General features: G+C 37.5%; 2 protein-coding genes and 1 non-coding gene across 4 annotated transcripts in view; all 3 read right to left on the minus strand.

The window, feature by feature from the left end:
• LRP3 (LDL receptor related protein 3) overlaps positions 1–14772 on the minus strand; it is a 50394-nt gene extending 35622 nt beyond the window's left edge. The window contains exon 1 of the mRNA XM_027466965.3: positions 14633–14772. Coding sequence (XP_027322766.3) covers positions 14633–14672 — 40 coding nt within the window. The 5' untranslated portion in view covers positions 14673–14772. The remainder of the gene's footprint in view (positions 1–14632) is intronic.
• On the minus strand, positions 12030–12103 carry TRNAT-AGU (transfer RNA threonine (anticodon AGU)). Its single transcript has one exon. It is a non-coding gene; the product is annotated as a tRNA-Thr (tRNA).
• WDR88 (WD repeat domain 88) lies at positions 14562–27817 on the minus strand. Of its 2 annotated transcripts, none has more exons than XM_072043965.1 (11): positions 27520–27817; positions 26795–26905; positions 25489–25577; positions 23624–23687; positions 23090–23141; positions 22506–22635; positions 20126–20310; positions 18849–18931; positions 16505–16573; positions 16003–16095; positions 14562–14852 (listed from the first exon to the last, which is right to left on the minus strand). In XM_072043965.1, exons 1-11 carry the CDS (start codon positions 27637–27639, stop codon positions 14715–14717), a joined length of 1134 nt encoding a protein of 377 aa, XP_071900066.1. In that variant the 5' UTR covers positions 27640–27817; the 3' UTR covers positions 14562–14714. The 2 variants fall into 2 exon arrangements, with proteins under 2 accessions (XP_071900066.1, XP_005020072.4); XM_005020015.5 differs by having other exon boundaries at positions 23003–23141.
• Between the last annotated feature and the right edge of the window lie 70 nt (positions 27818–27887).

Genomic DNA, 27887 nt, shown 5'->3' on the forward strand with positions numbered 1-27887 from the left:
ATTTATGAGGCTGTCAAAACATTCCAGTTATTCCCTTAATTGAGTGGGAGATAAAGGTGCCAGATAGAGAAGCCAACCAAATGAAGGAAAAGTAGAACAAAAAAAGGGAAAAAAAAAAAAAGAAAGAAAAATTTACAGTAGATCAATTTACAAAAATATCCACCAGTACCTAGAATAGTGAGCAGATGAATGAGAATCTTACAAAATGTTGCCTACTTAGAATTATGCACAGGTAATTTTGCCTTTCCTAAATATATAATTCCTGTACAGAGTTATCAGTCTGGGAAATCTCAAAAGTAAACAGATGTTCCAAAGGAAAAGAGAAGGAAAAAAATAAAAGGAAATGCAAAAAGCAACAATAACACTGAAACAATTTATATATAAGGTTTCTCTATATTTATACTTTACATACTTATGAATTCTCTTAAACAGAAAGCAGTCAAGCTGGTAGATGGAACCAGAAGAGTCACAAATGCTAAATTAAAAGTAGCTAACAGAAACATACTTTGATCTTAGTACAGATTTCAGAGTTCAGGGTAATGGAATATACATACCACAGAAATTCCCATGATACCCAGCTTGGCATATGCATTTATAGCTATCAGTGTTCAAACGTCCTTTGTTACAGCCCTTTTTTCCCATGGCAACACATTCTTTGGTTTGCCAATGTCTGGGGTGGTGCTGTGAAGATTAAACCAGTTTTAAAACTTATTTGACTAAAAGAATAAATACTTATTTATACTTACATTTGTATTTATTTTGTTGGAATCATTTCTAGACAGGTTGCGGTGATTTTTCAGTTACTAACTCAACTGACCAGTTGCTTTGGGTGTTCACTGTATACTAGCTTTTATGAATTTATCATCATCCAGAGATCATCTTGGAACAAATAAACAACAGTATTTTATGCTTCCATGCCTATGTTGTTGAGTTCTTAAAATATAACAGCTTATATGTAATTTTCATGCAAGTTAGGAAAACCTATGCATTTTAAACTATTATTGTTACAGTAACTTGACAATTTTCAATAGTGAAAGCAATTACAATAATTGTTAATTTATCTTACTTATTCAATACTCTTCTGCTCTAGATATTAAAAAAAAAGTACTAGTTACGTCCATAAAAATGGCATTGTACTAGGCTTAAAGAAACAGTTATCCAAAGAGGTAATATTGAATGTCATTGTTTCATTAGGCAATATGACCTGGTTCCACTTCCACAGCCAAAGGTGTAACAATCGCAAATTCAATTCTTCTTGTTCCACTTACTGCAGAGAACTTTGATACTGTGTGATTAGCTCATTTGTTCTCAATCCTGCAGTCACTGGACATTGTGGCAGAGCAGTGCCCATTGATTGTACCGATACGGAGGTATGAATCACAGAGGTTTCCTATTTCTCAAAAGTGAGGCACACTAGCAAAAATATTTAACTGTCAAGCAATTTTAAATATTTCATGCCATGTCTATAGATTTGCTGAAAGTACAGTAATCCCAGCTGGACACGATTACAATTACTCACTGCAGCCACATTTAGCTCAGCACAATTCTAGCCGTATTTGTGGGCAATTTACTTGATGCATTCCAGTACAGAAGGGCTCCTTAGGTTTTCTGCAAAGCTCTGTAATGTCCAGAGCTCAGGTGACAAAAAGGTAATGCAAAAAACATTAGCAAGACACAAATCCTGATGTGCAAGCACTCACAATTTTAATGCTGCTGCAAAGTAATTTAATTTCAGAAATATTTGTATTTACTGAATAAAGTATACTCTTTTCCTACAGAGGATTTTCACTCCAGAGATCATTAATGAACGTTCTTGCTGAAGTTCTTCACAGGGAAGAACAGATACAGAGCAAAGACCCGGATGAATTTCAGATTGTACAGTACCAGCCGGGGGCTCTGCAGCCAAATTAGCTCTGATCAGTGTCAGGCAGGCCCAAAGCCAGTGGTGCCAAGACAGCCCTAAATCTATTTTTAAGCTCTCCTGAGGGTCCCATGTTCAGAGTTGCTCAAATACAGAAACCAGCAGCAGTTGCATAATCAATTTATGTGAAATCATTTGGAAATTAAGTCAGAGATTCAACAAGCTGGTATCAAAAGAAATTTCTAAGTCCTTCTCTTATTTGCCATTATATTAAACAGAGTTTGGACCACTGCATCTAGCTATATTGTGAGTCTCACTAGCACCTTTACAAGAGATTTGCCAACTCAGAGCAGTTCTTTGCTCTAATCATTCCAAATTTGTCTTTACCGTCACTAATTCATTAATTCTTCTCTAACCAGGTAATATTTCCACAGACCACAGTCAGACAGACTGCCAGAAGAAATGACAATTGACCTCATGGGAAACAGTATTAAAGGAGCACATCTATCCTTGCCTTCTAAAAAAAAAAAAAAAAAAAAAAGGCAGATTTTGGCCATGGCAACCAAGGGAATATACTCCTTTTGACCTAGTGTTCTGAGTTAACTATTCCCTAAATGGTTTTCCTGTGTAGTCAAAAAATTGCATGACAGAGACCTGTGTACCTTTTCAGCTGCTTAGAGCCTTTGACTTCCTGAATTTCTATCAGTTTACAGCTCAAGTTTTTTTCTTCTTGAGTATCTTTGAAGTATTATCAAGAAGTACTTACTTCTTGAGTATTCTTCTTCCATTCAATATGCAAACATTGCACACTGTAGTTTCACCTAATGCATTTGCTAGAAATACCTTGGCTAAATTTTCTCAGCCTAAAGAAAAGGATGTCATGTGGTAATGGTAGCTGTACAGTCTACACAATCCCAGCCTTCATCACACGTGTGCAGTTATTGTGATTAAGGACACACAATTCTTACCCTTTAAAGGACATTCTATTAAGAAAATAAAAAGAAAACTTCAGAATGCAGCTAATACAGATAACAGTATACAAAAACCAAGTCTTGGTAGCTTTAAAGTTAAGGAAATAATAGTATGCTGCTCGACTAAGATAACGTATATCTGTTATGTAAAGATAACCCAAATGACCATGAGAAGCACCACATAAAAGAGCATAACCCATATCAGAGGAGAAAAAATGATCATTTGTGTGATTAATTCTGTTCTGCATAAAAATGACATGCAAATTTAAATGTTAATTAAGGAAAAAAGCACAACAAAAAGTGTAGTAGTGAAAATAACAGCCACTTAGGGCTGGCCAAACAGAACTGACTTACCATGTTATTTGACAATTTCTATGTTACTGATAATAAATATTCATTCTAACAGAAAAGCACTATATAGAGTCATATAATTTGTCAAAAATAAGCACCAAAAGTTAACTGAACAGCTTCTATCAGACTTTATTTCCCAAATATTAATCAATAATTAGAGAAACTATTATAAATTATGTCTGGACTATGACATTTTAGTATCTTCATTCAGAGAGAAACACCACATGAAATTATAGGTACAAACGGTCATATTTGCTCTTAGCACAATTTCAACCATTACATTTTGCTACTACAGGAGAAAAATAGAGAACAATATTTTTATGAATATCGTATAGATATTAAAAGGAACATTTGTTTAAAAAATCATCCAGAAATGATACCTAATCGACATTTATGTCATTAAAAAAAATGTATTCCAGTTAAGGATCTTAAAAACACTTCTGTTCAAATATTATCAAGAGATTTTTAGAAAGCTCTGTACTCAATAGTTTCCATTGACTACAATGAGAGCTCAGCACACACTTTGGCAGGAATCCTGTGAGGGCTAATTGTGTTTAGTCATATGTAAGTAAAGAATAATCACAAATACTACAGCAAATAAAGACAGACCTCGTTGTTTTGATGCCACTGCACAGTTAATAACAGGAAAAACTCTACCCACACAGCCTGGGTTGATTCATCTTTTCCTCCCTTCATTATGAATCAGATTCTTTATTATTTTTTTATTGAATGAAAACCTGACTACAGCACAGTCAGTGGGAGTTTTGCCATTGACGTCAGTGAGGTCAATTCTTGATTACCTCACCAACTAATATTAAAAATATCCTTTTATATTTAAACCTTAATCACAGCTCAAGCACAGTTGCTTGAAGGAAAGAAAAGACCTGTTGCAACAAGGAATCAAAGATGCTTCCCTGTTTCGTATGCCTCAGGCATTACCTTTCAAATGACTTAAACCAGGGGTAAGATGTTGGCTCTTCTGTTGTTGCTGAATGCATTATGATTTCTACACTAGCCTTTCCAATGTTGTGAAACAGAAGTTCCCACAACCCCATTAGTAATACGTGTGAGCCCATGCAATGTTATGTCTCCAGGATAAGAAAGGCCATGTCTTAGAACAGGACTCACATAGATAAACCACAGCAAAGCCAGAGCAAAGCACTCACCTGCAGTGATTGCATTGCAGGTTGCACTGGTCTGTCCACAACATTTGCAACCTCATCTTTTTAATCATAATGATGCACAGAGACTGAGAAAGAACACAGGCATTAGCAAATACCCTCAAAATATACTAAATTTCAACTTATTTGACTGAAAGACTCTGTGCCCTAAAAGGAGCGTTACATACAGGAGGTGTTAGCACTGTGGATTTTAGTTCATAGTTGTTAACAACAGTTGCCCTTTGCTCCAGGTAATTCTTTTTAAACTACTCCTCAAAGTGAACAACAAGGCTACATACACGTAATAGATTTAGACACTTTTTTACAGGCATGCAAAAAGTGTCCATCTTCAAACCCATATTCTTAATCACACTTTGGACATGGGTATCCAGTGAGGTGAGTACTGGTTTGAAACCTATGCAACCTATTCCTACCCAAAATGAGATACAAAACTTACCTTTTTTAATCCATGTTAGGTTATATCCCTTTGGAACAGAAATAGAAGGTTAAGCTGCAAATAAACTGAACTGCAATGGTTTCACAATCAAATAAAACAAACGTAAATTGCCAAAATAGCAATGTGCATTTAAAACATGAGAAGGAAGAGGCCAGGTTCCATGACAAATAAACCTTTCAATCATGGGCCAATTATAACTAATGAAATAGGCATTTTTCAGAACAGCCATATATGGCCAAAACTGCTTTATTCATCTCCTTGGTCCTACAGATCCACAAGTTTTGTTGCTATAGATTGCAGCCTTTTGAATTAAAAAAATTCCACTTTGCAGCAGTTGAGCACACCATTTAGATTTTTCTAGCTAACCCATCTCCCAGCTTGGAGAATCTTGATTTTCACTCTGAAGCACAATCAAGCTTTCAAAAATTTAAATATATTTTCTATCCATGTGTACATAATTACAAGCTGAATTACTGGAGAATGGAGCAACAGCACAGGTCCTCACTGGCAAGAATATAAATTGCTCAGTGCCTGCCTCTTCTCTGCTACTGCTCTCTGTTGTGCTTTCTGACATTTAAGCAATACTCTGGAATATCTACCTGTAAAGTTCCAGGCTAGTTTTACCTCCACAAAGGTCCAAACTGTGAGTATCACTGGCAGAACAAATACATGTGAGGAGCTGATCTGCAAAGTGGTGGGGGCAAGTCACTCTCTTCTCAGTAAAATACTTCAATGTAATTACTTACTTTGTAAGAATAGGCAAAGGAAATCTTAGAGCAATCCTACAAGTAGCACATATTGTTTCTGCAAATTACTTACAAACTAGGAAAACATCCATCCCAACATCTCTACATAGAAGCAAAGCAGTATTAGCAGAGAATGTCTTTGTTTTCTAATACACAGACTACAGTATCCCAAACGGTTTCCCCCGACCCCAAAGTTCAGAGCTGATGTATTACACTCTGGCAAATCCTTTCATGACAGAAGCATCACATCACATTATAGAGGCATGACACAGCAACAGGACATGCCTGTCAAAGCACTACACATTACAGAACAGTATGTCAGGGAATAGGAAAGGGCAGTCTTGCAAACTGAGGTTAACAGGCGATGTGGCTTCACTCAGTGTTTTCATCAAACATTTTCATCCAAATCTTTGTGAATAATGTGCAGGCAGCAATGCCAGCCCTTGCCAACGAATTGGAAAATATCTTCCCCTAAGCCTATAGTCACTGCTACAATAAACAGCCACTAAACATTTGACTGCCTCTAATATTTCCCTTCTTTAGGCAACTGTCCCTGTGATAAAGATGTCTCCAATATGCACATCTGCCTGCAGGAGTCCCTTCACTTCTTGCTTCCCACAAATACAGAGAAATGAAAAATTAAATTTGATCTTATCTGTATGTGAGAGTTCAAGACCCCAAGCTGGAAATCACCAGAGGTGAGTATTCGGTAGAGTATTCTGGCAAAATATCACTGCATGTTTGCCCTGTGCATATGTCCTAGCTTAGACATGTGCTGCTGGCCACAGCTATGGAGAGACACTAGGCTAGATGCACCTCTGGTCTGAGTCAGTAAGAGTACATTTATTTTCTTGTGCTAAGTGATACTTAATATACTCAACTTCATTGAGTCAGTAGCACAGAATCACCATGACTGTGATAAACTCTGTGTACAATTTCACAGAAACTGTTATGAAAGTCTTGGGAAAATTATTGTTCACAACAGCATGGGAGCTAAAGATTTTCTGTAGCAATTCCTGCCACTTTGAGAATTCTTTAAAATATCAGACACTGACTTTATTTCATTATTTCACTTTCTTTTTTAAAATACAAGGGATAAGCTGTTGAGAAGTTCCTCCAGGTGTGTATTCTTTTATAGTAAGTACCTTGACAAAATTTCACTATTTTTTTTCTGAGCTACTATTAGAAAACAAGAAGGAACACTTTATTTTAGAATATACAAGCAATCAAATTCCTTGTTTCTCTCTTCTTCATCTCAATGAATTATCCACAACAGGTGTAAAACATGATTCTTTTGACACAACATTCTCTCCCAAATATATAGATAAAAAGATACTACATTTATTCATGCATAGTTATTTTTTAAGGCCTTTATAAAAAAGCTCTGCATTATGGTCACTTCTACTCCAGATGGAAAGTATTTTATTAGACTGGATGAAGGTAAGGCTTTACTTTCACCTCAGAACATATGAGAATGTCACATGAAAACTAGTAACAGGTTCAGGCCAGAGCTCTAGTGTAGTTTGTGCTGGAGTCACCTGGCCACGTTCTTTTGGTATGTATTTTGCATGCTTTGCATTTAAACTGTACAAGAGTAAGGTGTCCCATAAAAACCCACAGAATATATAAAAGCAACATATTTCATTGAGAATATCTGCCTTATTAAAGTCAAAATCTTTTTGCCAAGATTTAGACTGTGCTGTGCTACTTCCATAGGCCGTGGTTACAGGCTGCGTGTCAACATCCAGAGTCTTGTGACTGTCCCTGTATTCACGGCTCAATAGATTTTGTCCTTAGCTACCAAGCTAGAAGATCAAGGTGAATCTGAGCAACAAGTAAAGACACACAGTTCTTTTTAGGAACTGTTAGTGTTATGGTTAAACCACTTAAGTGCGATGTCCACAGAGAGAATATAGTTACTGCTCTAAAACTTATACCATTTACCCCATCCCAAATTTTCTAAGACAGGTGGCATTGCTCCTCCAGCTTAAATATATATCATAGAATCATAGAATATCCTGAGTTGGAAGGGACCCTTAAGGATCATCAAGTCCAACTCTTGACACCGCACAGGTCTACCCAAAAGTTCAGACCATGTGACTAAGTGCACAGTCCAATCTCTTCTTAAATTCAGTCAGGCTCGGTGCAGTGACCACTTCCCTGGGGAGCCTGTTCCAGTGTGCAACCACTCTCTCTGTGAAGAACCCCCTCCTGATGTCAAGCCTAAATTTCCCCTGCCTCAGCTTAACCCCGTTCCCGCGGGTCCTGTCACTGGTGTTAATGGAGAAAAGGTCTCCTGCCTCTCGACACCCCCTTACGAGGAAGTTGTAGACTGCGATGAGGTCTCCCCTCAGCCTCCTCTTCTCCAGGCTGAACAGGCCCAGTGCCCTCAGCCGTTCCTCGTACGTCTTCCCCTCCAGGCCTTTCACCATCTTCGCAGCCCTCCTCTGGACACTCTCCAACAGTTTCATGTCCTTTTTATACTGTGGTGCCCAGAACTGCACACAGTACTCGAGGTGAGGCCGCACCAGCGCAGAGTAGAGCGGGACAATCACCTCCCTCGACCTACTAGCGATGCCATGCTTGATGCACCCCAGGACACGGTTGGCCCTCCTGGCTGCCAGGGCACACTGCTGGCTCATATTCAACTTGCTGCCTACCACGACCCCCAGATCCCTCTCTTCTAGGCTGCTCTCCAGCGTCTCATCGCCCAGTCTGTACGTGCAGCCAGGGTTTCCCCGTCCCAGGTGCAGGACCCGGCACTTGCTCTTATTGAACTTCATGCGGTTGGTGATCGCCCAGCTCTCCAACCTATCCAGATCCCTCTGCAAGGCCTTTCCACCCTCATTCGAGTCCACAACTCCTCCAAGTTTGGTGTCATCAGCAAACTTGCTCAAAATACATATATATATATATATATATATATATACACACTTGGTATTGGTAATTTAATTATTCTTTGGTTCCACCTTAATATGATTAGAGAGATTCATTATAGCTCTAAACATAAACACTGTGTGCTCTATAATAGATGTCTTGCCCAGACACAATCTCTTTTCTGATTTTTATTTGGCTTTTTTCTTACCCTAATGTACACTTAAAAAGACCATAGCACAAGACACAAATCGCTAGCGTTGTTAATATCACATGAATTGTTCAGAGTCATATATGAGCTTCTATAATATCCTTTTACAGAGTTTATAATTTATCACACCTAATTTGCAAAGATCCCCTGTCTTTACCAAGTGTTAATTTGCATCCTGTGCCTTTAAACACATTTGTTTTGGGATTGCCATCAAAAAACAGTACTTTTTACAAATACTAAAATTTGGAAGTTTGTTTTTTTAAGTACTTATCATAAACTACCTATTACACTTAATCTCTTTCTCAGGCAATATCAGTCATATACTGATATAATTACATACCTGCAAGTCAAATGCAGCTTTGAACCCTGTCAGCACTGTTGAAAAGTGTCACCATCAGCATGACCAAACTGAGAGCTCACTGAGAAGAAAACCAAAAACATAGATTGAATAATATTGATTTTATCCAAAAGCTCAAAGTGTTTCATACAACATTAATTAACTCTCACAGCATCTTTGTGAGGTCAGTAATACTGTTATAATTTTGCAGATGGCAAAAGAGGTCAGAAGTTAAAATCACTGTGTCCAGAGCCAAACAGCAGCTGAAGAGCCAAGAAGAGGTCTTTGATTTACAAGGCCAGACTGACTGTGCTCTCTCTTGCTGGTTGGAAATTACGCAGATCATACTTGAGTATGCGTGTTTTTTCAAACACAAAATTGCAAATACCAGTAGAGTAACGGTGAGGGGGGTCTATAAGCACCACTTGCTGTAATTTAGAGCAGTTGATGATGATTATATAGAGCTGTTTTACTTCACTGGTTATTGACAGGATGGCGTGACATTTGGGTGGGGAGAAGGAAGCTTATTCAGATCACACCATGAATAAAAATGCAAATACTTATGTGAAAACAGCTGCTACTACCTGCTACCTGGCAGAGCATGTAAAAACTTCAACGCAGTGTTAACACTGCTGAAGAATCTGTAATTACAGTTTTGTTTTAGATTTAAGTGGCCTTTATCTGGCCTATTCCACCACATGTACATAAAAAAATAAAAAGACACTAAACATGCAAATTTAGCTTAAATGTTAGTGATTTCAAACTACCTCAGAAACCTATCTTGTGGAACTTTACATGATAAATAATATAGAACCTTTTAACACGACTAGTATTCTGACATTTTAACACAGTTTTTTTAATCACATTCATTAAAACACTTTTCACAATCACAGTGATGAGTATTCTTGGGTTTCATGCTCCAGCTCTCAAGATTTTATCTACATATAACCCATAACAGAACAACTAAGGCCCTTAATCCCACAAAAATGTTAGTATGGGAATAGTTTCACCGAGGTCAGTGGGCCTAACAGAATAGTCCAGCTGGCTATTCCTGCTACGAAAACGAGTGAGATTGTTTACTGATCAGCCAAAATTGAAGCCAGTTTCAACAGGCCAAATACCACTTCTGTTTATGAACCAGAATGTCTCTGTGCTTCCTCTTTGAGAACGATAAAAAATGTAGCCTTTCTGGAGACAGGGAACTTTTGCATGCTCTACAGACAGCACTCACACTTCGTCCCCGCAAGCTTACATGGCATACAAAAGGTAGCACACAGAATGGGAAGAAGTGAAGGCAGAAAGCAGACGGACTTGGACCTTTCCAGGCTAGGGTATTAGACTGAAGGTGTTGAAGGCCCTTGTGCAATGAAAAAGGCTGGTGGCAAATCTTGGGAGCAAAACGAACCCTGAGATACTGCTACTGTAACCAAAGCAAGCACATCCAAATCACTTTCACATTGTTTCTTGATTTTTTTATGAATGTTATAACATAAATAAGAAATGTAACAAGCTGTCCAGCACAGCAGGCCATTCACAGATACCCTCCGGGCAGCCGGTGAAAGCCCAGTGCTCAGATGAAGGGATTTACTGAATACATATTTAAAATGTGAGTATGAACCAAAACAAGCAACCTGTATGATGTATTTATATATCATTACATCTGTGTAAAAAATATGCCATAGTTCAATCAATTTGCTTAAATGTTGGTTCCCTGTAAGTATGCAAATCATCCTCATAATACAAAAATGCAGAGTCCCTCTTACAGCAGCCAGAATAAACAGTTACATGCTTGGAGGAACAAAAATATCCACATGAGATTTTTATTTTCAAAATTGTTTCCTGCAGAATCCAAACAGACCCTGCTTGAGGAGCAGCAGATGACCTGGCTGACACTCAACGTGGCTTGCTCTTCCCCAGCCTTCTTTGTAACACAAATCAATGAGTTACTGAAGAATGTGATGAAAACAGCCTTAATCTGTATACTCCTAATTGTTAAGAAACATTTTGAAATTTGCACTTACTATTTGCTTATACTTATCATGTATTGAATACCTATGTTGCATTTTTACGGAAAACACTGCTCAAAGAAAGATTCCTGCAGATAGATGCTATAACTAGACGCTGATCCTGGACATTAGGCTCGGGTATTGCGTTAGGGGCTAGGGAAAGCTCTTTTCCAGCCCCCTGTAGATCTGCACCCTGACAACTTGACCCTCCAAACATGCCAGACTCCACTGACTCCCATCAGCTGCTGTGTGGGACAAAAAATGCCTGAGCACACAGCTGCAAGGCTGGGACTTGCTGTATTAATGGGTTTTAAGGCTTTTGACTTCAGATCTGAGGATGGATTCTCATTCGTTTACAGTCACATTTGGCATAAGTTCAGTAAACCTAATTCACAAGCCTAATGGGGGAGGATTTGGCCTTTGACTTCTAAAGATGTCCTGGAAAACTCCGTCCCCCTCCTGCGTCACTAACGGCAGGGAAATGATCACAGTGCTCGTCATGACTGTCACTTGGAGAAGCCACACTACGGAAACAAACCAGTAAGGAGAGGCAAAGGCTGAGCCTCAGCACTGAGGGGTGACAAATGCCTCAGTGTTGGACATCTAGCCAGCGTTCACGCAAACTAGAGGAAAAAGAGAAAAAAGGGAAGAGAACCTGAGAGACTTCTGAAGATCTACAGACAGGAAGCAAAGACGTTTGAGAGAGGAATTTTCTTGGCTCTGCACGATTAAAAATCTCGGGGAAAAAAACAAATCCTCTGCTTTAAAACTGGAACTTTTTGTTCCTTGTTCCCTTTCCCCAGGCATGTCGGCAGCCGACCAACACACACAGGCAGCTTCTGCTGGGCCTGCCGGGAGGGCGGCCACCACAGGCCCTGAGCCCGGACAGCAGGAGCACGGCTGTGGTACAGCCATCCCCCTCCATCTAGGTACACCACACACACCGGACTCCACACACACACAGCGCTTGCCGCCCACCAGCCCGCCCGTCCCCGCCGCGCCCCGGGCGGCGCTAAAACAGCGGCCGCAGGCAAAAGGCGGGGACCGAGCCGCGCAGGCACCGCTGGGATTCGAACCCAGGATCTCCTGTTTACTAGACAGGCGCTTTAACCAACTAAGCCACGGCGCCGGGCGATAGGCTCCTGCTCCGCGCGGCCCCAATACAGCGGCCGGCGGCTCCTGGGCAGTGCCTCAGAGGCTGCTGAGGGGATCCCGGCCCGGCGAGGCGGCCAGTGCGGCCCCCGAGCTGCCCTCACAGGCTCGGGCAGGGGCTCGCCCCGCTGTCAGCCCCCGCAGAGGTCCGGCCTCACAGCGCGGCTCAAGGGGGCTGGGCAGTTCTGGTGTGGCAGCCGCGATCAGCGCAGAGACTGCCAGGCTTGGCTCTGTCAGGCGCTTGCTTTTGGCACAAGACATGTAGAGACTGTGAAGGAAGATACTTTGGCAAGGTTTAGGCTCGCGTTTAGGCTCCAGTCCTGTCTCGTCCCAAACCCACTGTCTCAAGCACCCAGGGTTCACAACCGAGGATAGTGAGGGAATAGTAGCCCTCACACTGCCATCACCTCTGTAACAACACAGAAATTAAACCACGATGTGCATGGGCACACACTGCTTATCTGCTGTAGGATTTGCGCCCATAACAATAGTTCCTGACCGAACGCATGCGCGCACACACCTTTATGCAAGCTAAATAATTAGAGAAGAAAGTGATTTAGGCTGCAGTTTTCTATATAACAAATCTGAGTTCTTCACACAGAATTGACGCTGCCACCAGTAAAACGTCCTGAAGAGCCTCAGCTCTTGGCCTGTTACCTCCGCAGGGCAGCGAGGATGTGCCACAGCAGGAAGACGGATGGTATAAGCACGTCGCAATGAGGCACAAATGAACATGCAGCCTGGCCCACAACCAAAGGTTATCAGAGAAAGAAGCCTCATGAATAGATCTGATTACAGGCCTGGAGTATAATCAGAATCTGCAAAATGCAGAGATTGCCTCAGCAATTTAACAGTCACCTAAGGCATATTTAGAGACAAATTATAGATGGTATTTTTCAAGTAATCACTACAGAATGACAGCCACGCTTAGTTGGTCTAAAACAGCCTTCTCTCTTAACTTTGTCAACAGGTAAAAATCAGCCTGAATGAATTAGTCAAACTGCAGGGTACAAAACCCACAATAAATGCAGACAAAAAGTCACCCTGTGAATTGTCGATAGCTATCACATTCTCCACAAAACCTACTCTGCATACAAACACAAGCCTACTGCTGCAGGTGAGATCAGTTCAGGGCTAAAGCTGACTCATATGGCACCCAAGCAGGACACAAGTGATGTTAGTGGACAGGTAACAGCAACAAGTAATAAAACTTACATTCTGGTTAAATTTAATTCAGTAAGAATTCTTTTTTCCTTGTTTTTCTAACGTTGGGAAATAAAAAGAGTAATCATTTAAATTGCAACCTATTCATATTACTAATGCAAAATAAACCAAACCTCTATAGAGCAATTGTTTCAGTGGGGAAAAAAAAAAATGAGCATTGATTTTTTCCAGCTGAAAAGGGAAAAAAAAAAAAAAAAGGAACACTTTCAATGTTAATATAACAACATCAATGACTAATCTTTTCTAACATACAGAAATTATTTCAGTATTACTAACTACATTCAAGCCAAATTACTTCAGCTATAATACATGCATACTTCCTGTAATCTGTTCAAAAAAATAACATCAGGGGCATGGACATAGCATTTTCTTTTAGCTGCTCTATCAACAAAAAGTATTATTTAATTTAGAAGTACAGTACAGAAAAGAATGTTGGAAATTAATGCATTTTTATCACCTCATGTTTATTCAAAGCCATAAAGCTATACAAAATGTATCCCAGAAGTATTTTCTTTTAACCTTGGATTCTGTGATTGTTGCTACACATTTCGTATAATTTAAAAAAAGAAAAAATAATCTACCTACTCAAACGTGTTTTTATTCCACAGCTTAACTGTGTTCCAGGCTGCCACATGCCCAGTTCTAACTATTCTCATTTCTGTTCCTTTAGGAAAGAAATGCTGAAAAGCTTGAAAATGCTATTCACAGGAACAAGGCTTCCAAACATTCTGAAACACTAAAACTTTTAGCAATTGACATTCTCACGCTCCTAAGAGTAGTAAAAATACCATGCTCCTTGGTGGATGGCACAAAACTAGCTTGTGCTGCATCAAGTCTGCCATGATGCAACCTACAACTTACTCTCATGGCTGAAAGTTCATTTGCAAATTTTTTCTAAAAAGTATGGCAACAGGTTAAAAAAACATTGATGGTCTTCTTCATGGTTTTACTCACAAAACTTTCTGATATCCACTGAAAGCAACTGCGTGTGCCATAGTAAAGAACAGTTTAACTAAAGAAAGGAAGGAAACCTGTCATGATTTATACATTCACATGTATTCTTTACTAAGCTGAGATTGGAGTTATAGTATTAATTTACAATTGTTTAAAATTTACCAAAGGACAAGTAATTTTGTTTTCTACTACCATGCAACATAGATTCCAACTCCTGGGCAGTTGCATTCTTTACATGACAAGTCACAGCTATTCAATGGATTTGTACAGCAGTTTATTTAATTCTCCATAAAAAATACCACAGCGCAAGGTTAGAGGAAGCCCTTACCTTTGTATGCGCAGTACATAAAGATGTACAGACACTCCATTTATACTTAGATATGTTAACACCCAAAGACTGCTAAATGAATTTAAACATCAGGAGAGACAGAAGGTGGCAATGGCAAAATACGTGTCACTGGAGAAGACAGACGACAGAATACACACTTGGATGTCATTTCAAAGTCACCACACTGCAGGCTTAAGAAAGGTTTTTCGCATTCTTCACACTGGTATAAATATGAAAACAATGGTATTTTAGTAAATTTTGCAATAGATGTGCATTATTTCAGTCATAAAAATACATCTCCATATAGACACATATCTAGGCCTGATTTTTGAGATGCACTAAGTGCGCATAGCTGTCATAACTTTACACAGATAGTGCTGCTGAAAAAAACTTTGCTGACCACACATAGGCACAGAGTAAACTTCATGAGTATTAGAGCACATACAGCATTACTTCAAAATTTAAAGAAATATTTTCATAAGCATTAAAAAGTTAATATTAAATTTTTCTAATTGTTTGATATACTTTAAATATTGCTAAAAATGGACCAAAAAGTCCTGTTTAGTACCAACTTTAACTGTATTCTCAAAATTCTATCAATGGATACTTTTTAGGAGTGCACACATTTTCACTGCTGTTGCATTTATAAAACTTATGTAAAAGCTTAAAAAGCTGTACATTGCTTTTGAACCAATGATGTTCAACAGGAAAGCCTGGTTTTATATATATATATATATAAATAATAAATTTATTTTTTCCATGCAATTTCACTTCATAGTTATTGATAAGAAGAAAAATATACAAAAGAACTTGCAAATACACCATCAAAACCAACTGCGGAACTATAAAGAAAAGCACATCTCAACAGCATTAAGCTTGTTAATGTTCCACTTTCCTAACATTTATCTGCTTATAATTCATGTTTCAGAGGTCAGAACACATATAGTCTCGGTTTTAAAAAACATCTAATTAGAATGCCTATAAGCTGATTTACGTTCAGAACATTTTTATTACCTGCCCTGTCTTTTTAAGTTGGCAATTCTTATATAAGCAGGTAGTTACTCTGCAGAAGCATCAAGCATAGAAAAACAAAATATATTTATTTTTAGAGTTACACATAAATGTCTTACTGTGTTTTCTAAAAATGAAAATGCACCTGTACATGCAAATTGGTGTCCTTACCGCAATCAATTAAAAGAAAGAACTACTACATTCCACGCCCCAAAAATTATTTGAAAATCTTCACACAGAGAAAAGAAGCACAATCAAATTGTGTTTCCAGTCAGCAAATCTTACAGCTTTCCTCTAAAATTCAAATTATTTTTTTTGAATAAATTATGAGGCAGCATTAGAAAATAAAATGATAGAACCTGAGAGATTTTTGAGCCTTTTTCTTTTCTGCTTTCTATCACTGAAGGTATATGATCCATCTTCTCAATATTCCACAATCTCAAAGTAGAATCCTGAGAAACAGAAGCAATTGTTTTGATGTGTTTGTGTATTACCAAAGCAGTGACCTTCATCATTTTCAGGAAGATGAATTCTCATTTTATCAGATGAGCTCTCACCCTGAGAGTGCTGAACTATTTCACATTTAAGTATCACATGTTTGGAAACCTTAGCAATCTTAAAACTGCATGCACATTTTAAAATAATAACACATATTAATGTGTTATAAAAAATAAAAACATGTATCAGATTCTTAAGATTTTCTCTAATTACTTGAGGAAAATACTGCTTAGAACTTAGAATTTTTATAAGCAACTTTACCAGTGTTAATTTTCATCAAATCAAAGCTGAAAACAAGGGATGAAATCTTCACATCCATTTGTAAGTTGGCTCTTTAAACCACATCAGGAAATTAGCGATTACCTTTGAGGCTGAAAGAATCCATTTCTTGTTTTCACTAATTGCAACATCTGTCACCCAGTCACAATGACCCTACAGTAGAGCAAAAGTTAACTTTAAGACAAGTAAAAAAAATACTTTTCTAATAATAAAAACAACAATCTGTACCATGTATTTATTTTGAAATGCAGAGGGAAAGTTTTGGTCTAAACTTCTCACGTTAAGTCAGGAAAAAACGTTGCTACGAAGCTCATGTTTTCCTACCTATACCTGAAAACAATAGCTGTTATAATCTCTGGAAAGCAGACCACCGGTTGTAGCAATCAGAAGCACTGCATCTACACAGTTAGCATGGGCTTAAGCTCTATTTAAGGACTTTTTTTTTTTCCCTACTTTTTTAAACGGATTCCTAAAGAACTGTAAATAGAGAGAGTTGATTCCTCATACTCATTACCTTAAAAAAGGGGAAGGGAGGAGGACTTGAGGCTGTTTTGCATGTGAAAGGGGAGGGAAGAGGTCTGGGAACAGGCAGCAGCTCTCCCTATTTCAAGGGAAGGAAACCGGTGCTGGAAGCAGGCCAAGTCAAGCAGCTGTATCGGATATCCTCGTTTTGACAACAGCAGCACTGCTGATTTGAGGTTAACAGCATTGAGTTGGCATAAGAATAGAGACAGGTTAAAATCTAAACTGATGTGTTTACTCCAGTGAAGGACGTTATTCAGACATGAATAGAATTAACAGATAAAATTCCTAGAGTTTAGGAAGGCACTGTGTCATTTTGATAGACTAATGCCACACCTAAGAATTAAATTACAATAGAAGAACAAGTGTATATTTTTCAAGCACAAAGTAAAACATCCATACATACATGTAAAATGTAAGTGCTATTTTACTGCAGAATCTTTAAAACATGTTTTTAAATTTAGTTATGTGCACAGAATATATTTATACCAAGGCACAGATACTAAACTGGAATTCTCCATAGTTACAAAGACATTAGCATTTAAACAGATGCCTTCTCATTTTATGGGAAACTGAGTTACTTACAGAAATTGCTGTTAACTGGGAAATATGCAGTAGTTGTACTAGGTAAAGCACCTAAGCTGTGGTGAATGTATGCTGTTACTGTTCAAAAGGTTTAATCACTACAGTTCTAACTCAGGAGGGTATGTAAGCTTACATTTAAGGTATCAGGTGAGGCACAAGCTTTTAAGATCTCCCATACAAAGATGTTATCTTGGATGCAAACAGCAGTTGAAATTTATTTTTAAACTCAAAAGACTTTGAAAGAAAGCTGTCTTTTCTGAGATATGCCAGGTGGGTTTGTTCATGAGTGTTAACTCATTTAACTCATGTTAACATGAGACTTAACTAAGCCTCGAAGAGTATATGTAGTAAGTTAAAAAAAAAAAAAAAGTCTGTTGAAATCAGATTTTCACAAGACAGGAAATAGGCAAGGTTGCAAATCTGAACTCTGATGTTATTGCCTGACTTCTATGAAATTAACATTTGCAAAATGCGTACATAAGGTTAGGAACACTGTTAATCCTTTTCTTTGACTCGTATCTGATAATTAGTTGGAGTCTTGTGGATTGTTTCCACTAAAATAAGAAATGAATAATAAAAAATGAAAATGAAAAATAAACTCATGATGGCACAAAAAAGAAATGAAGGTAGGGTGCTCTTTTTTTCATCCAGGTATTACTTATATCCTCAAATTTTGGGTAGTATTACAATAGATCTGGAAGAAAAAGAGCAGGCCTAGCTCTAAGCAGGGATAGATAAATACTGAATAGCTACCTCATTTACAGAATTGATCATCCTATAAAGGACCATAACATGGCAGACCACGTCCAAGTCAATACAGGTAGTAACATAAAGTGTGTAACCTAGGGACTGAACTAAGCCTGACAACCTCAACATTAGTATTTACAGTTTTTGGAATGCTTCCCTTCTAATGTACTATTTTCTGTGAACATATGCAAGCATGTAAACATAAAGCCATAGACAGCATGGCATTTTACAATTAATATATGCACTATCCAGACTCCTGTTACTTGCTGGAAGAATCTCCTAAAGCATAAGCACAACTCCATTCATATAATGATTAAATAAATTTGTTCTTAGAAATAAATAAATAAAGTAATAGTGTATTAATAACTGACTTGACAAAGGTAGTGTCTTTGTAGGTAATTGCGTAAAAATACATTGTTCTGGCAAATTAAATCACAGAAATCCACAATATATTCCTGCCTATATCTGGAAATGATGGGCAAGGGTATCTGGTATCAAAATATACAATGCTTTTAAAAGAGCGACACATTTTAAACCTTCTCATTAAACTACTGATCAAGTAAGACCTCAGTACCTTTAAGCTTAGCTTTTTATAGCCTGCATCTGTTTCCCATATAGCTATAGTTTTGTCATATCCACCAGACACAACAAGCGATGCTGAAATATAAAATCAGAATACTATATTATATCTTTGCTTTGTCACTACAGACTAATAGAAGAGACTCCGTCTAGCAGTGAGTCAGACTTTGTTAATAAAATTTAAATAATGAGCTATTAGTCATGCTTAAACAAGATATTAAAAGTTCCTTTTGGCTATTTGTTGCTAATGTTCTTGGTTTTGTAAATAGTAAAACAAATTTAGTAAACACACAAATGAGTGGAAATAGCACATGAAATTTGTATTGTCTTAGAAAATCAAGAAGATACTTTGTTTAAAAGTTTAAATATAGAGAATATTTTCAGAATTGTTTGTTCAACTCTGAGTAAAAACAAAATACTAATGAGTTTAGCATGGAAAGCACATTCTTAAATTCCACAATTCATAGGCCTATTTGCATTTGCATGTCTTCAAAACACAGGTATTTTTTCCCAATACACGGTTGCTATTTATTTATATGAGAAGTCTAGCTGAGAGGCCACTGTTTGGTTATGCCTGCAGATTGATCAGACATCAGCAGTTCAGGAGTTATCTTTACCAAGTACTCAGACGTGAAGTTGCAAAAGGAAACAGCCAATTAGATCACAATGTACAGAAACTGGTATTAGTCCACTGCAGTGAAAAGAAGAAAATCTGGAAATAGCAGTTTGCAATAACACAAATTTAATGTTTGTGGAGGTACTAGCAATGGACTGTGATCTAGTGAAAGTAAGAGAATAAGTGCAGTAGGAAATTGCTCTCCACTACCTCCACTCAGATACAGGCATATGTTGTTTGCACTATGAAGTAACTTTAGGAGGTACTTCATTACACATCAGTACAGTATTCACTCAACATGGTGTTTACTAGCTAATATTAGGAGAATATCAGCAAGTGCTAAGTTAATCTTGTAGTGGTATTGTGCTTTTATTCCTTTACAACCTTTTATTATACCTCTTGATGGGTACATCAATTAAGCAGTGTTCCAGTGCCTAAAGTCTATTTTCTGTCTTAACCACTACTTTCAACTTCAATTTACTCATTTACATAGACATTGTTTTCTCATAATTAAACATGTTATCTTGGAAATCGCAAACGACTTACATGATTAGAGTGGTCACTTGTGGTTCATCTGTTATGTGACATACATAGATACTGAGATACCATACTGAGATACCATACTCTTCATACGTACTGGTATGAAGACAACTCACCATCCTGGCTAAAAACACAGGAACTAACAGAACCCTCATGTCCTTGGTTCAAGGAAAGAGGTTCATGACATCGGAATTCTCCTGTCTTTATATCCCATATTTTTAAGCTCTTGTCCCAGGATGCTGTGCACAAGTAACGACCATCAGAGGTAAAGCAGCAATCTGAGATAGCATTGCTGTGTCCCCTGAAATACAGATAAAAATATCAGAATAGTGAGGTTTTGTAACCATTACAAACCATTATAAAGTGAATTTTAATTATATGAATAGTTTTGTAAAGTTTCCAGAGCTGCTTACAATCCCACAGCCAGCATGCATTTAAATCCCTTATTTGATTAAGTCATTTCGCAGGCTCGAACCCTGTTTGTTCAGCACCAAATGATCAGTTTTGTTGTTGTTGCTGAACACAGATTAACAGAAAACTGTTTAGCAATTACAACACAAATACACTTTATTAAAAGCAAGTTACCAAAAAAGCCACTCATTACTCATTAAAAAAATACAGCATGCAACAAACTCTGCATGTAAATTTATACTCAAATACTCATAGGAAAAGGATGAATCAATTCTATATTGAAATCTAATTTTGGAAGCAGTGATACCCATAGGAAAAGAAGTCTGGAAGTTCCAGAACTGGATGAGAATTCTAGGGCTTTCTGAAATCTACAGTGGGGACAGGATTATGAGCATCTTTTACAGGAAACAGTACTGTTGTCATTTTGATTTAAAATAAATATTATTACAAAGTTCCATATTGAATTTCCCATCCAAAGTAATTCCTAATCTCTCAAAAGACAATTTTATTACTGTTTAATGGCACTTTGTTTATTGTTTTTATAATTCAAAGCTAAATTAGTTGAGTTTATTTAAAGACACTGATAATTTTAACAGCTGATTTGATATCTCTTGTTGCATGCTTTCTTAATGAAATGTAATACCTTATATTGACATCATTTTTTGATATAATACTAATTTCAGTGAGAGATATAAGGGTTTAGCATGGGAAGGCTCAGGAGCTCATATTAAGCATAATTGCTGGTACTGGGCAAGACATTCTCCAAAAGTAAATAGGGACAAATAATCTGGAAAAGCAGTATCAAAACTCAGAGAATGGCTATAATTCATTCACTGTAAAAATGTAAGTATATATTGATAGGGTCCACAGCATCTGTTTTGAATTCAGTCCTATTTCATACTTCCATTAACAACATAGATAATGAGATAGAGATATGGAAGGAAGCCAAGGGCCTGTAATTACAGGAGAAAATACTAAAATTCAAAGTGACCTTCACAAACTGAAGAAATGATGGGGAAAATAAAGGGTTATAATGGTCTGTATAGGAAACAATGCTGTAGTCACTGCAGTTTGTGAGAGTGTTACAGTGTTTTAATCCATTATCTAGTCTAAGGACTTGTCTGACCATGTCAGTTTGGTCAAGTCTGACATTTAGAGTAACATACAAATAATGAACTGCACAGATAAAGGGTGGGAACAATAGCCTCTCTATTACAGTTCTGCAAAAAGGATGTGGCAAATATTGACTCATCTTCATCATCACGTTTTCAAAAAGCAACAGTAAATCACATCCAATATGTATGAGGAACAGAGGTATACTCTACGAATAGTAATACTTTTTTTTTTTCTAATTAGAAGGAATACTGTTCGCATTATTCAAAAAAAAAGTGGGCCCACTGGAAAGATATCTGAGATGAACAGCAAAAACAATTACAAAACTAGGAAAGAAAAATATTAAATGAATAAGGACGGTTCTGTCGTCTGAAAACATGAGTCGGTAGATACAACAAAAGTTCTTGTACATGTATTCAGAAAACAAGGGAATAATCTGTTCTCCATGTCTGAAGTGGTTCTAAAAAGAAGCGTGGGAGTTTAAGCTGCAGCCAAAATAATCCAATTTAGGAAAATTCTCTGTATTAGTTTTGCTTCACTCCATTATGTTTTTTAAAGACTTCATTAGTCAACAATTATACATATTTCCTAATTAGTAGAAATCACAACCAGAAGTTTATACTTTGCATTATATTGCATATGCTTATTCCACTATATGTACTTGAGAACATAGAAGCACTAAAATATAGCACCAGAAATGCTTGTAGACATCAGAATACAATTATTTTTGTTAAATTATTTACATCAGGAAGCTGGAATGGTACGTTTTATTCATGCTTTCCATGTCAAATGACATTTTCTATGTCATTTGCTTATATATTACTTTAGTTCAAGAATTACTGTTCATTTTCTCTATACTTAATATTTTTACTTAAGTTTACTTAAAAAAAATATTGTTAAAATAAATCTCACTGATAATTGTCAAAGATGCAAATAATACCATACATAATTAATAACAGTATTGTTTCTTACTCATTAATGGTAATTGAGGTGGATCGAGTTCTCATATCCCATAGCTTTATGGTCTTATCGTATGATACTGAAGTCACCCGTTGATTATCAGGATCAAAACAGCATCTTGTGATCGTACTTCTGTGATGACCTATGCAAAGACACCCAGTGGGACGATTACTTCTAAGGACTGCATGTAGCATTAGGAGCTGATTCCGGAGTGGTACAGTCCCTGTGACCTGCAGTCCTGAGTGGAAGCCTCATGGGACTGAGCTCTTACTAGTTAAATTACCTCCAAAGGGAAATTATGCTTCAAAAAAATAATCACTGTTAGTCTAATTTTGGCCCTATTATCTCATATTATAAATCTACTGTGAAAAATAGTGGGCTTATTATCTTGCAGATAAGTTTATTTTGCCCTTCTCACGCAAGGGTATTTGAACGGAGCTAATAATTTTTTCTTGTAAGAAATAGAAAAAAGTCATGCATAAACAAGATATGAAAGCATTAAGTCTTACCTTGGACATGTGCTACCACTGTTGCACTTACTGCATCAAAAACAAATATGGCATTACCTTTGTCTGAGCCAGATACTACATATTTACCATCACAAGAAATACTGCATGAAGTTACAATGCCTTCATGTTCTATTGTCCACTGAAGAGAAAATAAAAGGTTTTAGAATTATGCTGGAGGGTTAGAGATAAAACTGTTTAACGGCAGATAATCTGTAAGTAGGCTTGGAAAGAAGGGCTTTGATATTACTTTATTTTGGTGAAAAGTGATCGAAGCATTTATATCCAATTTTTACATTAGTAATTAACTTAAAATTAGATATGTATACCCTATTCAAATCTTAAAAGTTAATTTAATCAATCTTAAACATATCTTCTGAGACGGGTTATTATCATTATACCCATTTTTATCTGCAATAACTGAGACATGTTCAATGAATTAATCAGTGTCAAAACTAGGACTAAAAATCAAGCCTACCTACCCTACTCTAACCATACTGTATTGTGCTAACAAATGTTTATTTATTTTTTTATTATTATTATTATTTTTTTTGGTAAATAAAAAAACTATAGCCAAATTATACAGTTATATCTTCTGCAGGATGTATTCAAAAGGATACCTACAAGCATTTTCCCCGTTTCCATATCCCAAGCCTTAACAGTGTTATCATAGGATGATGTCACCACTCTAAAAATGACAATGAAAACAGCACTCAATGTTTTCATTTAAAGGAAGTTATTTAGAAATAAATGACAACATTTAATTCTGACAATGATTTAACATACATTCACTAGTTTAAAATAAATTTTTAACACAGCAGCAAAAATTATTGCCTACCTTAGTGTTCACTTTTTAAAAGGATTATTTATACTTCAGATAGAAACTGATAATAATACAATCTATGCAATTTTCAGTGCAAGCAGTCAAATCAATTTCATTTAATGCGTTACAAGATATTTAATTATTTCTAACTTAAAAAAAACATAAAGCCATTATAATGTCTTTCTTTAATGAACGTGAGGTGCTCTTCTCCCTAGATAGTTGGGGCTTTTTTTGGATTTTCAGTAGTTATGTTGCTGGGTAACCCTCTACCAAAGACACTGCTTTGCACAAACACAAAGCCACATTATACAACAAAGCTATTCAATGAAGTTTACTGAAAGAGACAGATTTCCATGAAATGGGAGGTCAAGAATTTTTCCCTCACACAGTTTTATTAGAAAGACGTCCAAATATCTGAAATAACCTTTATAATTAATGTCACTAGATAGGACAAATTTTTTGAGTACCATTGTGGCATTTTAAGTCAACATCACTTCTATACATTTCACCCAAGAAACTTTACATTCTCACAACTAAAAACACAATTATGTTAGTAAGCCTATTTTTTTCAATATGTGCATTTTTCCTACAATCAGCACAAACTCTGCTCCTAAATGGAAACGCTTAACACAAAAGACCACATGAAGGTTACGAATGGGTAGCATTTTCAATTGGAAGGTGTTTTCCGAGCCAATGGTATTTCACTTGCTGTTTAGCAGTATTCAAGGATGTAGACAATGGCAACAGGCAGTGTAGCACTTACACTATTCAGTGATCAAAAAGATGATTAGTCAACGCTCTAACCTGATAAAAATTGATATAAAGTACAACTTAATGATAAAATATGCCAGAAATAGTACCCCCGGAGGCAATGCATAACCTATTTAACCAAGTATTAATATATGTTGCGGTTGTCTTAATTATCATGCCCGTAGATTGACACTGGATATGATGCATTTCTTCTGGAATTGACTTGACAGGCTTAATGGAAAGGTCATGGATTATTAATAAACAATACACATAGAAAATACCTTTTATGACCATATAAAACTTACCAACAGATGAACCCCTGATCCTTGGCTAGTTCAATGCTGTTCTTTTATACAAATAATACGTTTACATACCCCTTTCAGAACATATGGCATAGACTTCCAGCCCCCATATAACTCAAAACCAGTATTAGATAAGTTTTTTGCCCTAAAAGAAGTCACAATCTATTGGACTTTTCCACCATACATTTAAGACACTGAAAGATTCCCATTTACTCCAGTGGACACCAAAGGAAAACAAAAGATTTCAGAGCTCCTGTACAAACTGTAGCTGAGATCAAGGTGAGATTTATGGCAGTTTGAGTGGATGAAGGAGTCTGGCAGTAAACTGACTGCTACTAGAGTACAGGCAGCATAAGGGAAAGCATAAGGATAGAGAGAATTAGGAGGAATATATGAAGGGAGATGTAAGACAAAGTGATAATGGAGCAGAAAATAAAGCAAAAAAAGTTTGACTTGGATGTAATAAAAGTTATGAAACCATAGGAAGGATTGAAAAAATAACTGATTTGTTTTACATCTTGTATAACGTGTTTCCACGTGCAGTGAAATTTAACCTTGAAAACCACACAAATTGTCACGCTATATTTGTATAAATTGTGATAGCAAATAGTCACCTTCTGTCATCAGGACTCAAGTTGCACTCAGAAATTGGGGCTGTGTGCTCTTCTTCAAAAACTTGAATAGGAAAACCTTTGACAACATCCTTGAATAAATCCAAAGTAGTTTGATTAGAAAGTGCTTGCTAAGATTAAGATTATGAAAAAAATACAAAGCACCACAAAAAAAAAAAAAAAAAAAAAAAAAGCTTATGAAATAAGCAAGGTTAGTCTTACTTGTATCATCTAATCTGAAAATACAAATGGTAATTTATTCTTGCAATATGTTTCCCAAAAGTCAGTCACGAGTATCGTGTTCAGCCACTGACAGTCATTCTCATCAGTACTGGCACACCAAGCATTTTCTCGCACTTCACCACTCTGCCTATATCTTTCTCCATCAGCCTTGTCAAGGTGTTGGTGTCAGGACTGTCTTTTTATTCTGTATGTACTGAACCAACCAGAAATCCCTTGCTGAACTACCACAGTACAAATAAAGAATTATACTGCAAAGATTACAGAACCAATGAAAAGTTAGCTGAAATAATGATGAATATTGTCTCAAACCCTAACAGTGGTTTCCTCTGCTCCTACTAACTCCAGTTCTGGTTAAAATTCTCTGATTGGCCTGCCTTCCTCCACCTCAAATCATTCCCCTCTCCTTCACATATGGCATCTTCCTAGGTCAACTATATTTCTCTAAAGAAACCTGTCTCTCACACCAACAGTAAGAATTACCTACTTATCTTTATTCTGTCTTCCATCTTAAAAACAAATAAACAAAAAACCTTGTCTTCAGTCTTCCAGCTGAATATACTGGAAAAATATTCAAATCATTCATTTTGAACACTTCCTTATACAGTGGCGGTGATGTTCAAACACATAAAAACTGGTTTTATTTCCTGTAACTCTTTCTTTACTCTTTTCCTACTTCCCTAACTGCCACTTAAGAACATCCTTAAGGCATTCTCTAAATTTCTCTACCATAACCATGGCGACAGCTCAGAGATCTACCTTTCTACTTACAGCCCAGTTCCTTATGTCCATATAAAAATCTCAGACCACAGGCAAATAATAAACTCCCTTCATTGCATATGTGTTGTTACATTCATCTTCAATATGTGAATTAAATTTAGCAATTCTGACTACCCCTCTCTTTCTTAAATATGAACTGTAAAGTCTAAGAGCTAGAGCTGCTTCCTTACAGGGACTTTCACTTGAAGGAGCTATTTCACCTATCAGTAGTAATACCATTTTACGGAATTACCAAAACCGAAGATGTGTTCCGTTTTTTAATTCGTCATTTTTTGCATTCATAACATACCCAGAGCTTCACTGTTCTGTCATAAGAGCATGAAAGTATTTTTGTGTCTTCAGAGCAAAAATGGCAGGAGCTCACAGTATCACTGTGTCCTCTTAGAATTTTGAATTGTATCTGTAAACAAATAGAGCAAAGTTTAGGAATACTTTTCTTTGAAATCATTTTTGACAGCTTCCTCCACAAGAGGGAGCACGAAAACAACGACGGGAGCAGAATTTTTAGGCTCTGCTTGAGTGAGGAGTTCGTGTCCTTGTCCAGGCACTGGGCTGCAGCTGCTTTCAAAATCACCTGGTCGAAAAGAAAGGTTGCTGGATTTGATTGTTCTGGAGGAAAAGAAGCTGTTTTTGGTGGTGCTGGTTTATTTTCCCCAATTCCTCTCTCATGCAAAGCAAGATTTATTTTTAAAACTTGTTAAGTCTCTCTCAAGTCTTTCAAAACCCCTGAAGTGTTTTCCTTGATCTTGGCCCACCAAGCGGCAGGACTAAATGTCTCAGGCTGCGCTGTTTAGCCAAAACCACTAAAAATGTCACGTAAGTCGTATTTTGAAAAGGCTTTTCTTCAGTCGCTTGGGACTACGACTGTCTGGCACGCATCTGCATGCGCTAAACCATCCCCAAACCACCTGCCCTAAGGGTTAACCACTCGTGAAGCAGCGCGGAGCTCTCCAGCCCTTAGTTTATAGGATCCCCAGCTATCCAGGGACGCGGAATCTGCCTGCCCCGACCCACCTGCGCCGCAGACTCCTGGTCGCCCCAGCGCCCCTCGGCCGGGGTCGGCTCCAGCTCCGGCTCGGGCTCGGGCTCGGGCCCCAGGGCCAAGGGGTCCCCGCGGCTGCCCCCCGCCGCCATGAGGCCCCGCGCGCCGCCTCAGCGGCCCCGTGAGGGGAGCCCGCGCCCAGGCCCGGCCCCGCGGCCGCCTCCACGCGTCAGTCACCGAGCCTTTTCTCGCGTGTTTCCTTCCTTCCTGAGGTGTTCTTTTTGACTTTACTTTTAAAACTACACGGGCTGAGCCAACGCAAGACTACTAACCACCTTGCTTTCATGAAGAGCTGCCAGAAAGCTGTGGATAATAAATAATTCTTATTAAGTCAGTCACC

This window comes from Anas platyrhynchos, chromosome 12, assembly GCF_047663525.1.
Source record: "Anas platyrhynchos isolate ZD024472 breed Pekin duck chromosome 12, IASCAAS_PekinDuck_T2T, whole genome shotgun sequence".
NCBI classification, from domain to species: Eukaryota; Metazoa; Chordata; class Aves; order Anseriformes; family Anatidae; genus Anas; species Anas platyrhynchos.

What these genes read in the sequence shown, in the direction of transcription:
- WDR88 (XM_005020015.5), bottom strand. Translation starts at nt 27,639, where the DNA reads ATGGCGGCGGGGGGCAGCCGCGGGGACCCCTTGGCCCTGGGGCCCGAG. An exon ending in ACAGAACAGTGAAGCTCTGG is followed by an intron (nt 25,578 to 26,794) that starts GTATGTTATGAA and finishes GATTTATTCAAG; the next exon opens with GATGTTGTCAAAGGTTTTCC. An exon ending in AGTGGTAGCACATGTCCAAG is followed by an intron (nt 22,636 to 23,002) that starts GTAAGACTTAAT and finishes GTCTTTGCATAG; the next exon opens with GTCATCACAGAAGTACGATC.